Raw genomic sequence first — 13,624 nt, 5'->3', positions numbered from 1 at the left:
ACAGAATATTGCATATTTGGTTTGGGTTTCATAATAGGTCATTTCACGTTTTAATTAATAATGATTTTAAAAAGGCGTTATTAATAAGATGTAATTTTTTTATTATTTATTTCATTTTTTAAAATTTAACATAATATTCTTCCAATATTTCGATCAATCGAGAAATTAACATATAATAATATTATTGTCATACATCTTCATTGTATGTTTACAATTTTGATATGGTAATAGAGTGGTGTTGATGCAATTCGTTAGAAGTTCAAACTTCAAAATAATATAAGAAGAGAAATACTATAGAATTTACCAAAAATGAGTTCAATATACAAGAACAAATTGAGTCAAATTTATATAATAGAATAAAGATATTTTTGAAATTTCAACATTTAAAATAAGCTAAAAAGAACTGAATAAATAATTTTTTTCAAAATGTTAATAAATTTCTCTATATCTTTTTTTTTTTTTTTTTTTTTTTGGTGACTGGAGTGTCTGTGGTAACAATCCATAATATCTGTTAGAGTGGGCAAAATAAAATTAATTACACATTATATTTTATCTATTTATATTTTGTTTAGTGAGCCAAAATCTAAAAATTGTATATATTATTATTTTTTTTAAATTAAGGGTGGGCCATGACCCACTCAAAACTAGGTTGGATCCATCCGATACTGGATCAGTTTACGCGTACCTCAACTTAGATGTGTATTTCTAAATTCTGTTGATAATCTTAACAAAATTCAATAATTAATGGGTTATAATAATAATTACTGGATCCATTTGAACTGTAAAGTGTAAACATCGAGCTCCAATCAAGAAAATAGAAAATCAAGAAGCAATTTTGATAAGTTTTTCATTCTTCTCTACCCCGTTCGTCATTACCACCACTTCCCACTTAATAATATATATATATATTACAAAAAAAACTTTAATTGATGACGTTTTTTATGATCCTCAAGACTCCAGCCAGCGGAGGTGTAAGCACGGTCGTTATCGAACCGTAACCGGAAAAGCAAGTTGTTAACCAACAAGGCAAAAGCCAGGACTCCCCAAGCCACCCTACCCTCAGCCTCTGCCTCCTCACCCATTTAGTGGTAACAGTTGGTTCACCAAAATTACCCTGATCAGATGGTTTGGGTGGATGGAAACACTCTCACATATTAACATCGGCAGTCTTCTTGTTGGTGTAAAGGGTGGCTATAGAGGCCACAGGGACGGAGAAATGGAACAAACAATATAATTGCTCATGCTTATCAATTACCTTTTTGATTTGGTTGCGATCCATGATAGAATTTGAGTTTTGCGGTGGTTTATATAAGTTTACCTTAAACAAAAATATATAAATGGAGAATAAAAAAATGTATAAAATTAATGTTGAAGCCACACTTATTTCATTTACTCCCAAATGAATAGTGAATAGATACATCACACAATATAGCATATTTGTTAAAAGCAGGTTTGACCGTTTCATTAACTCTTCATAACAGGTCTTTCACTTTTTATTAAAATATTTTAATAATTGTAGTAATAGACTTAAAATAAGTGTTAATAATAAGATGTAATTTTTTATTTTTATTCCATCTTTTTGTCCCTACTCATCATTCAAATTCAATATAGGTAATTTTGTTTTTATTTTTTACTTTATATTTAACAATAAAAAAATAATGGTTTATGTTTTTCTTAATATTATAAATTGTTTCAATGATGAAATTTTGGAAAAGTGGAAGTCACATTAAAATTATGTTATGAACACACAAAATTAAGATACTATCAATTGTGTTATGTTTGTAGGTAGGAGAATTAACTTAATACAAAGTGTTTAAAAAAAATCATTCATATAAATACAGTTTAAATAAAAAAATAAAGTTGTTCTATTTAATTTAAAGACAGTTTGCTGCATCTTCTCCTCTTCCTCAAGCTCTTTGTTTACCCACAAACACGGCAATTACTCTCATTAGAAGGATAGATGGTGGTGGTTGAGTATCTGTCTCTTCCACGTTGAATCTGCGGCGCACCGAGTAGAGTGATTTTCGTCATCAACTTTCTTGATGCAGAGTAGAGGCCGGTTACGGAGGTAATGGGCCTCAATGCTACTAGTTAGTACTTTTTAAGTACCTCCCTGAATCAGGCATCTTGATTTGATTAAATTGATTGGATAGACTAGGGTTTTTGCGGTGCTTTTGTTAGGGTTTAGGGTGTTATTGGTGGGTTTAAGTGATTGTTGTTAAAAATGAGTATGAATCACGAAAAATATACAAGAAAATATCGTTGATAATGTTGGCAGGATAGCAAACGTCAGGAATTATAATGAAACAAAAAAATTTAGTAGTATTAGAACAAGAAATCATAAAATAAAAATCCTAATAGATATAGGAATATATGTCCTATATCGATACATCATTAATCATTAAATATACTAAGCTATTGTTTTAAGTTTATATATATATCTATTATTGATTTAAATAATACATAGATATCAATTAAAATAAATTATTGTATAAATTATGTTAGTACGTGAAAAAGTCCCTATATTCATGAGATATGGTCTAATACACCATTTCAGCTCTATTGTCCATTCTTATGAATTGAAATTTCAAAGTAACATAGAGATATTATCATAATAATTTTTTCTATCAGATTCTAAACAAATGGGAAGAGAAGAAGACTTAGATATATACTCTGAGTCTGAGACACGATAGTCATAGGATGCATGGTTTGGAGAATATACAAAGTTTTGAAATCCGTTCATCCAAACAACACTATATCTAGCCATGGATTCCAGTGCGAAGCTAGAAAGCTTTAGAAGATGAGGTTAGCGTTCTATAAGAGAGCGGGCAAGTCACTGAAAAGAGTATGCTTGTTTGTTTCTAAAGTATTTGGAAAGTCAAGCTTGACAGTTGCAAAGGCAAAAATTCTTTAGTTTTATATCTATGAATTGGAATGGACTTAAATTAGGGGGAATAATTAGTCGAGGGCATCGGTGAAGGCCATAGAGGAAAAGCTTAAACAAATTCTTACCAAGAAATTCAGGTAATTGTCAATTTCATGTTCCTGATGGTAATTGTGAAATTGAGTGCCATGTTATAGCTGCCACCGGAAAAAATTGCAGATTCTGTTGAGAGATTTCTAGTAATTTCAGAAAATTTTCGCTTTGGGCTAGTTGGAGAGAGCTTAGACGAAATACGAACCAGTTCATTAAAAAACAAGTTTACTCGATCAAAGATCTCTTATGAGTCATGACCAACAAAAAAGGAACTCTTCTTGTTGGTTGAAGTATAATCATTAAAATAAATAGAATAAAGGAATCAGCAAACAGTTGCATTTCCCACAAGAGATTTCATTGAACTAAGCTATGGTAAACTTGAATATATATGAGATTACTCATTACTCAAAGTTGCCCGACCAAACAAATTCGGCTATCTTATTTGACATTAAATATGTAGAAGAGAATTCAATTAAGTTCAAAATAGAAAACGTCTTTTAATTGTCTTATAATTTTTTAAGACACTTCAGTTTAAAACTGTCCTGAATCACCTTTTTCACAGTAAAGATGATTTTCTAAATCATTTTAAAGCACTCTTGTATGTTGCATACTATACTTCAATTACGTTTTCATTCAATTAAATGTTCATCTAACCTTCCGATTTCACATTTCTAATCATAAATGCATAGAAAATTCCTTAAAATCATTGAAATTGCCGTAAACATATGAGCATAAGTTGTTTTTCTCTATTTACTTTAATGTTTGACTTCGAAAATTGAAGGCGATAAAATTAAAGGTAACTATTGTTCTTATACCAAAACCCAAAATTAAGAATAACATCAGTTTGTTTTTTTTTTTTTTTTTTTAAGCTATAAAATTAAAATCACGATTTTTAAACAAAGATAGAAGATAAATTTAACACAAATAGGAAAATATTGATAATTTAACTCGTTATATTTACTCTTTTATTATATTTTATCACATCATTTTATACATAAATTTTTGTAAGATTTATTTAGAAATAAAGAGATAAAATTATCCTTATGTGAGATATTAAAGGTATATATGTTATACAATATATGCATGCACCGACATCATATATTTTGTAAAGACCAAAATAAAATATGTACTTATCATTTATGAGCGATCATTTTCTAATAAATTAGATCCATGCTTATCAGATCAGGTGTGGAAGTGGAAGTTGACTTCTTTTCTAAAAATGTGTTTCTCATTATTCAATCTTTTATTTGATAAAGGGAAATTTCAAAGACAACAGTTTGGTGGTACCCATAATGTGAGGTGGGGCGATTCTTGTACTTAATACAGTAATTAGAAAATTATGTAAGTATATGTATTTGTATATTTATGGGTGACAACAACTTATGCTCATGAGTTATATATATATATAGACAAGTTAATGATCTTCACCAATCAATTTATACAACCGTTTAATCGTAAAAAGGAAGAGTCTAACGAAAACAAGTTGGGTAATATTTTCATGAGTAAACAGTTTTTTTCCACCCAAAAAGTTTCAAAATACCACTTTTCCACTCAACCAAAGTCGATTCCGACAGTGAAAATTATCTGCATCATCACCATTTGAACCTCCAATCTCCTCTCTACAAACATTTCTCATTCTGATACCTGATTTTTCGTCGATTGTCAACCACCACAAAGCTAGAGTTTTCTATTATTAGCTAATTTTTTGCTGATACTGATAGTGAATATTTAATCGGTCACCACCATTTAATCCACCGACCTCCACTCTACAAAACCCCTCTTATCCTGGCTCCTGGTAACTTGCTGAAAGTTGGTTGAGAAAGTGAAATGTATTTTAGGTATTAACAAAATATAAACTTTGGGTGGGAAAATGGTATTTGGAAACTTTTTGGGTGAGAAAGTGTCATTAAGGAAAACCTTAGGTAGGAAAAAAAGACGTTTACTCATATTTTCATATGTATACAGCTTGTCACATTCAAAATAGAATACCATATATATAAGAATATAATTATGTAGAGAAGACACCGTACATGAGTCATGGAAAAGTTATTGAAGAATTATATAGTTTGAGTGTATATCTTTATAGACCAATTACTCACAAAATCAGGATATTATCTTATAGCAAAGAAAGTTGATCTTTAACATAATTAGTACACATAATTAGTTATTCGCCTTTATCAACAATTTAATATGCTGTCAACCCACCGAAATTTTTGTAGGGTAAACAAGCCTTAATTCATCAATGGAATGTTTGGTTAGCCAAGATCACAAAGGAGACTCAACAAGGATAGTTATCGAGAAAGGGATTTTCATTTGGGTCCCAAATAGATGGCTATCCACCTCATATTCCATTCAAATTAAGGATCTCTATCACCTAATAAATGTTTTAATATATACCATTGCTCTATACTCTCGAATTAAGCTGTAGGAAGTAGATTTTTCAGTCTCAAAAATTAACATTATCGCTCTCAATCTCTTTTATAGAGAAGTAATTGTCATGGTCATGGACGTCATGGTAGATTAAGAATGAGTAATGGAAAATTCGGTGGATTTTTTTTTTTGGTATTATTCAACAATAATACTCTGTGTGTGTATATATATGTATAATATAAGTGGATACATGGTGGTTTTTTTTTTTTTTTTTTTAATATATATCATGTCAAGATCAGCTTGCTTTCCATTTCTATTTCTATTTCAATTTCACTTAAAACAAATTCCCCGACCATGGCACCATGTGAAGCAAATTAATTCAACGACAAATACTTTAATGCTAGCATATTTTGAAAACGTACCAACTTACCAAACAATTAATATTTGACAAGATGGTTTGGAGTAATAGTGCCATCCAATTTAATTTCATCACTCGTACATTTTTTATTATTACTCATCCACACATCATTAGTTATTACCTTTTCATAATTTCAATAATATCGTCTAAATTTCTTAAACTAGGCTACAATCCAATTGATATAATTCCATGAATATAAAAGAAAGTTAAATTATTATGATTTTCAAAAAGTCAGAGAATGTCTTGATCCATGAACTTAATTGAATAATTAGGTTTAACTAAATGGTGGGGTGTGTAATTAATTTGATAATCCTTTTCGTAATTAAGAATATCCATAGTCCATACATAGATAAATTGATAAACGATTCATAATTTGTAATTAAATTAATTAATTGAAGAAAAATCAAAGTATAGAATAGAATGAATGGTAACAAATTGAATGAATATTGATACGTGTCTCGCTCTTGCTTGGTTGTAACATCAACCCAAACTCTACAAATAATGACAAACATGCTATATGATTTAATGGATGGGATGTCATTTCCAGATTTATTGCATGTTAATTAATTCACATTCATATATATTTGTCTTCATCTACCCACCATTATTTTCCCAAGATTGTGTTTGATTTTGTGGTTAAAATCGCTTTAGCTTCAGCCATTCATCCACAAATTAAGCAGTTTCTTCAACTGCCTCATTCAATTCGATGTTACGTGGTCAAGATAATCGTGTCCAATTTACCCATTTTAGATCAATTCTAGCGCTACTATGTAAAATTCTATGATTTACACCCATGAGTTTTTTATACTGTTGTGACATATATAATCCACTCTATTTTGAAATGTGTATGTTTCACTGTGTACTGATGTAACATATTTTTATCGATTGGGTGTATATACAACATACATATTGAAGGGGTGCAAGAACTAAGAAAAAAATCTGAATACTACAAGTCATGGTTAGAGTGTTTTGGATTGTAAGTTGAGTTTGAACTTAAAATGCGTAGGTTTAGAACCATCTCGAATTCTTTTTTCATTTATTGTAATCTGAATACATATTGACTACTCCATAGGGGTTTATATAAATAGTAATTATTTCTCTAGTTTAGACATTTATTTTCTTTTAAAAGTATAGATCAAAGGTTAGAGATTGTTGTGCAAAAATGTCCAAACAACAGCTTGGAGAGAGCTGTAGCTCAGAGTGACTTGTGAGATAACGATCAGACAAATCTCCTTAGATAGATGTTATCCTCTAAAATCAAGGAACTCCCTATAATCTCGGCATGATGGCTACAACAAAAATAATGGGATTAACTTCCTTGCACACTATTATCCCAAAAATCACTTTTGTAACCTTATCAACCTAGCAATATATAAACCCCCTCAAACTCATTGTAAAGGGGTTAGTAATTTTGGAGCTAGAGCTTATTCTTGTAATCACAAAAACATTAATAAGATAATAGATGATGTAAGCTTAAAGAGTTTAACTGACCGAACCTCTTTAAAAATCTTTTCACGTTTCTACTGACCGAACCTCTTTAAAAATCTTTTCACGTTTCTACTTTCATTTTACTTGTTGATTATTCTTAATCACGCGGCCATCTTTTCCAATTTCATCAAGGTTAATCGGTCATCTCTAATTGTTGCAAGATTTCGTAACAACGGAGATTAATTGACAACTTAACAAAATGTAAATACTAAGCTGTCCGTTTTAATTTTGGTCTACACTTTAAGAAAATGCAAATAATCATATTGACAAAATTCATACATATAAGAAATGTTTAGATGCATAATTAAATTGGATACTTAAAATAAGTCATAAATGTCTCTCCGGGACAATATTTGTCTTTAGCAACAAGATTTGTCTCATATAAAAAATTGTAAGCTCGACGCTTGAGATTCACTTCTCAAACAGAAACTCGTATTCCAGGGAAATGTAAGAAGATGGCTACACAGTTGTCCTTAACATTATAATAGATTATATGCAAATTTCAAAAAATAATTTAATGAGTAGTGTCTACAGGCAAACCGATCCTTATACAAATAATTAATTAGGGGTGTCAGCAAAATTGTTTCCTAAGAGATCACTAGATGCTGCCTACTCTAATATAAGTTGCTTATGAATCTCGATGCCAAGAGACAAACACTCACAATTCATTTATAAAATATGCATTCTTAACGTTAGATAAATCAATCCACTATGAAGATATGAGATTACAAAACTCTCTTAAAACTCGTAAATATAAATGAAATTTGAGTATTTTAATAGTGTGATTCCAAGCTTAAAACAGGGGGAACATCTATAAAATTGACACATAGCTTGAGGTGTATATCTAGCCAGAAAATATTCAAATTAAAAAGTCAAAATTTCAACTCTTTCTATAATTAATACTTGACAAGAAAATTTATTAAAGGTCCACCTAATGGACAGGCCTTTTGAGACTAAATGTGCTCTGTTTCTCTCACCATATGCTTTATATCTTTCGTATCAAGCAACTCCATTTAACATAGTCATAAAATATAACATATGGTCCCAATATGAATATTTTTCTACATATATACATAACTTAATTTCTTCTCCTTATGTTAAATTAATTTAATAAGTTTACTTTCATTTGTGTGGCTATGATGGAAGAGATGGTTCTTATCTGATAAAGTTTTTAAAATGAAAATCTCGCTAGATAGGATTGCTAAACGATTTATTAGTGTCAATAAACAATAAGTAACAAAAATTTAGTCAACATTTTTGTATTGCAAAATTGAAAAGTTTTGTATTATAGAATTTATCAGTGTCGTAAAACAGAATTCAAGATTAAAAAAAATAAAAAAATGTAAACATCCACACAGTAAAAATTTTACATGATGAAAGCATATAACAGTGCAAGAATTTCACTATTGTCCAATGTAAAAAAGTTGTCAAAAAAGAGAATAACAACATCGCAAACATAATACATTAAAACCACATTCGGGTAGCCGATTGGTCAAATAAAGACTTTTAAGTGTATAACTCAAAAGACCTTGAGTTTGATTTTCCTCGGTTGCTAAATAAGGATAACTATTCGAGGTTTATTTTATTATTAACTTTAGGACCTGAGAGGTTTAGTTGAGGTGTAAATTGACTCAAACACCCTCGCTCACCCAAAAAAAAAAAAAAAAACCATAATACAATAATCCATGTTGTGTAACAAAACCAAACTCGCGTTAGTGAAAACTTTTCTAATGAAGTTTCTTGTGTCAAGATATGGCTCGTCTATAGACAACATTTATTTATTTATTATTATTATTATTATTATTATTTTTTTTTTTTTGGTGGTGTAAGATGACATTAAATAATCTAATTATAAAATATATTCACAAATGGGCTACATCATAATACTAAAATTTTAACCTTGACGCAAATAGTGTATTAAACCTTGTGAAATTTTATACTTTTAAAAGAAATATCCACACTTTAAAATTTTCACACGATAAAAAGCAAATAAAATGAAAATCATATAATAATCTAACAACATAATTTATGTATAGCAAATGGGGTAAATGATTTATAGGAGAGAATCTTACCTAAATAAGTTGGTATATAAAATCTTTATAGTTGAAATTTTGAAATAATTAAATTATAATATATAGTACGATACATTAATCAATAATGTAGTGATGTACAACCAAGAGAAGTAAGAAGCACGATGATGAAGCATCTAATTATTAAGGGCAACAAGAAGAAGTTTATAAAAAAAATATTAATGAATTTTGTTAAAGTTAAAAATCATCGTTTTCGATCTTCAATACGGATATTCTGCCTTTTTTGTCCCCCACTTCGCACACTCCCCCAACTTAGATTAATAATCAATTCATCCAAGGAAAACATAAAGAAGGTTCTTGATTATTAGAAATAGATGAAGCATATATAAATTTAAGAAATAAGCATATGATTTTGATGCCCTTTATGTGGATATTCATTGAAGAGTGTATATATATTTATAAAGAGAGCAAATGTATGGTGCGATGTGGTAATAAGATAGTATATAACAATATATGTATGTCACAAAGCTATTTAGATATTGTTGAGGTGAAAATCAACAACAATTGGAGGTTCGTGATTGATAATACTAGAACCATGTAAGATGTATGCATGATTTTGATGGATTAGCGATGAGGCAATGCGACAATGAATATGCAGTAATAATCAAAAAATAACAAAGAATAAGAAAATCTGTTTAAAGTGTTCATGGCTAATGGTTTAAGAAAATAAGGTTCTGTCTATATTAATGGTTATAGTTTTTAACCTGTGACAAGTGTAATCTTTTGAAGAGTCAAAATGTCNTTAATAATCAATTCATCCAAGGAAAACATAAAGAAGGTTCTTGATTATTAGAAATAGATGAAGCATATATCAATTTAAGAAATTTAAGAAATAAGCATATGATATTCATTGAAGAGTGTATATATATTTATAAAGAGAGCAAATGTATGGTGCGATGTGGTAATAAGATAGTATATAACAATATATGTATGTCACAAAGCTATTTAGATATTGTTGAGGTGAAAATCAACAACAATTGGAGGTTCGTGATTGATAATACTAGAACCATGTAAGATGTATGCATGATTTTGATGGATTAGCGATGAGGCAATGCGACAATGAATATGCAGTAATAATCAAAAAATAACAAAGAATAAGAAAATCTGTTTAAAGTGTTCATGGCTAATGGTTTAAGAAAATAAGGTTCTGTCTATATTAATGGTTATAGTTTTTAACCTGTGACAAGTGTAATCTTTTGAAGAGTCAAAATGTCTTCTGGAAAGACTGCCGATTTAAAGTTTACTATTAAAGACAAAAGTTATATGTATCCACCCTCTAACTCAAAGTTTTGTAGGGCTCCTTGAATTATTGCATGGAGACAAAAATTGCTATAAAATTCATGATTTTAAATAGCAAAATTTTAACCCAACATATAGTCTTTTGCTTCTTCATTATTAAAATAAAAATCTGGTAGGGAATGTATGGTTCACATTCCTAAATATATTACAAACAAACTTAAGGATAAGTGAACAATAGATTTATACTTTATTATCTTAATTAACTAAAACATTTATCAACTATAATGGTGATTATTATGACAATTAAAAAAAAAATTAGATCATTATGAGATTCAAAAATTTAATAATATGATATGATATCCCACTTTGTCACACACACATATATATAAATAAATAAATAGTAATAAATCACTCTAAAGACTTTGAATTTCCATGATTTTAGGATTTTAATTAATTTCTCACCACTAACAATTTGATTATATGTGATTCCAGTTACATAAAGTTGGAAAAACTTGGTAGCTGAGGCATTAATGGTGGACCTGTTGCTCATAATATCATCCGCTTCTTTCAGAACTGGGTGACTGAAACTAGACAAAAACAAATAAAAATAGCCCATGAATATAATTTTAATTCCTTTATGTGGGGCTTTCTCCTTTGCTTCTAATATAAGAATGTCAAATTCAATTATGAGGTCGGTCCATTGGATGCGTACTTATTATAAATTTTTCTTTTTTATATCATAAAGTTTTGTGATGAATTTTGATTGTAAATTTAATTGAATTAAATTAAGATTTTTGGTAGCTCCAGGAGAATCTCTTTAGTTGAAGCTATTTATTAAGTTTTTGGGTCCCTAATTCCACTGGCTTAAAAGAAAAATTATAAAGCCTATAAACTTGTATAAAAGTTTCTTTAGTTGACCCCACAAAAATAAATTAATTTTAATACGTGTTATATATAGATTAATGAGTTAATTTCATCTGCAATTTAGAGATGGTTAAAAAATTAATGTGTCTATTAATTATAATTAAATATAAATCAGTGGTTTTTTTGCCTTTTTTTTAAATAAGAAGGTCAAAGAGAAACACAATTAACTAATCTGTCTAATTAATAAATAAGTTATTTGAATCGATACAATAAACACTTCAATTGGAATCTTATATATATTAATTCAAAGCTTTAAGAAATCCCAAATGGGTCTTAGCTTAGTTGTGATCCCATTAATTATAAAAAAAAAAAAAAATATATATGTATTAAAAAATCAGTCGAAGTCTCTTGGAAAGTAGCATAAAAGTCAATAAGAGAAACCCTAATTTACATTAAAAAAAAATAAATTAAAATTTGCAATTAGAAATGAGTTGAAATTGGAGTCAAAATCGATAAAACAACAGCGTAGCTCAACAACTTTCAATTTTCCCCATACAAAACTATATATTAAATTGTAAATTTAGAAATATATGTTAAATAAATTAAACTCACAATTCAAAAAAATTAATAAAATATAATATATATAACTTGTCGTTACATGTGTGGTCCAAATTATATTGCTCCCACATGGGGTATTGCTCACTAATGCTCTCATTACTCACATGAAATACAGCAAGCAAACTAACAACTCAAACCCTAAATTAAGTAATAAAATCATAATTAAAATTTAGAAAAAAAGAAATCATTCAATTTAAATTAACAAAACAGGCCACCATTGCATCCTATTCATATATTAACATATTACAATATAAATTTCAGAACTGGGACTCCTTAATTTAAAAAAAAAAAAAAACTGAAATATAATTTATTTTTTCTCTTAATTTACAAACCCAGAATTCATCACCAGCCTCCGATGAGTTACAGTAGTAGTTGTAGTAGTAGTAGTAGTAACGATCCACGCTGAAATTCAATTCAATTCAGCGTGAGCGGCGGTGATGAATTAGATCATAAGATGTTCCCAGACCTCGGAAGATAACTATGTATTCTGAAACTGCACAAGTTCTTTTACAAGAAGTGTAAAGATTTACAAATCCAAACCTGTCACTTATACTTCTGTCACTTTCCCCCCTTCCAGAACAACTTGCTGCTTGTCAAGTCGTCGTCGTCGTCGTCTTTCGAACATTCAACCAATGCAGCTACGAAGGGATCCTTTCTGAAGCTGTGATCGCCATTGGAGTGAATTTCTTCTTCACTCCGATATCGGGGTCGAAATGCAACTTTTGAGTGTGAGTGGAGGATAGAGGGAGTTGTTTCAAGAAAGATCCTTCTTGTTGAGAAGGCTGTTATTGTTGTTGTTATTGTTATCAATTTCTTGGGAATCCCGGTAAGTGTTCCCAAGAAAATGGCACCTCCGAAAATCTAAGCGGGGGCCGGACTAAGAGGAGAATGTCGGAAAATACGGGACGATTCAAATGAAGATGAAGAGGATGAAGATGAAAACGAAGGCGTTCGTCGAGAGAAGGGGGGTTTTTCTTCATCGGATATATTGTCACAACTTTTGGCGACTATTTGAGCACGAGCGCTATGACTAGTCGATAATTCATAGCTTTAGACTTGAAGGAAGAAGAAGAAAAAGAGAAGAAAGGACTTGAATTTTTTTTTGTTTCTTGAATGTTTTCTATTTATACAAAAGAGATAAGAGGGAGGTGAAGTTAAAACTCATTAGTTTTGGGACGTTGAAAAAAAAAGATATGATAAAATAACAAAGGGACCCCATGGTATTGATGATGTAAAGTGGAAGGGAGAGATGAAATGGGAAATTAAAAAAGGGTAAAATGGGAAATTAAAAATGGTAGTGGTGAATGGTGATAATTGAAAAGGGCATGTTTGAAAGATGATGGACGCTATGGGGAGTTGTTGGGAACATCAGATTCACTGGAGTTGAGAGCTGAGCTGACTCAGCACTAGAGTAGAACTCGGTTCTGGATCAGAATAAGGATTGTTTACTGACAGATAGCTTATTTTTTGTCCCCAATTAAATTTGGATTCTGAATCTCTGATTACTACTTGCTTGTTGCTGCCGGTGCTGTTTATTTAGAGCATTAAGATGACTTCTCA

General features: G+C 29.8%; 1 protein-coding gene across 1 annotated transcript; it reads right to left on the bottom strand.

Annotated features, from left to right (window-relative positions):
• Positions 1-12,446: 12,446 nt before the first annotated feature.
• On the bottom strand, positions 12,447-13,283 carry LOC116108906. The gene is given in 4 exon segments (XM_031395153.1): positions 12,447-12,657; positions 12,880-12,934; positions 12,936-13,094; positions 13,279-13,283. Coding segments are annotated over 4 exon segments (393 nt in total). The 3' UTR covers positions 12,447-12,483.
• Between the last annotated feature and the right edge of the window lie 341 nt (positions 13,284-13,624).

This window comes from Pistacia vera, unplaced genomic scaffold (genome assembly GCF_008641045.1).
Source record: "Pistacia vera cultivar Batoury unplaced genomic scaffold, PisVer_v2 Contig570, whole genome shotgun sequence".
Lineage (NCBI taxonomy): Eukaryota > Viridiplantae > Streptophyta > Magnoliopsida > Sapindales > Anacardiaceae > Pistacia > Pistacia vera.
This window is presented reverse-complemented; position numbering and strand designations above follow the sequence as displayed.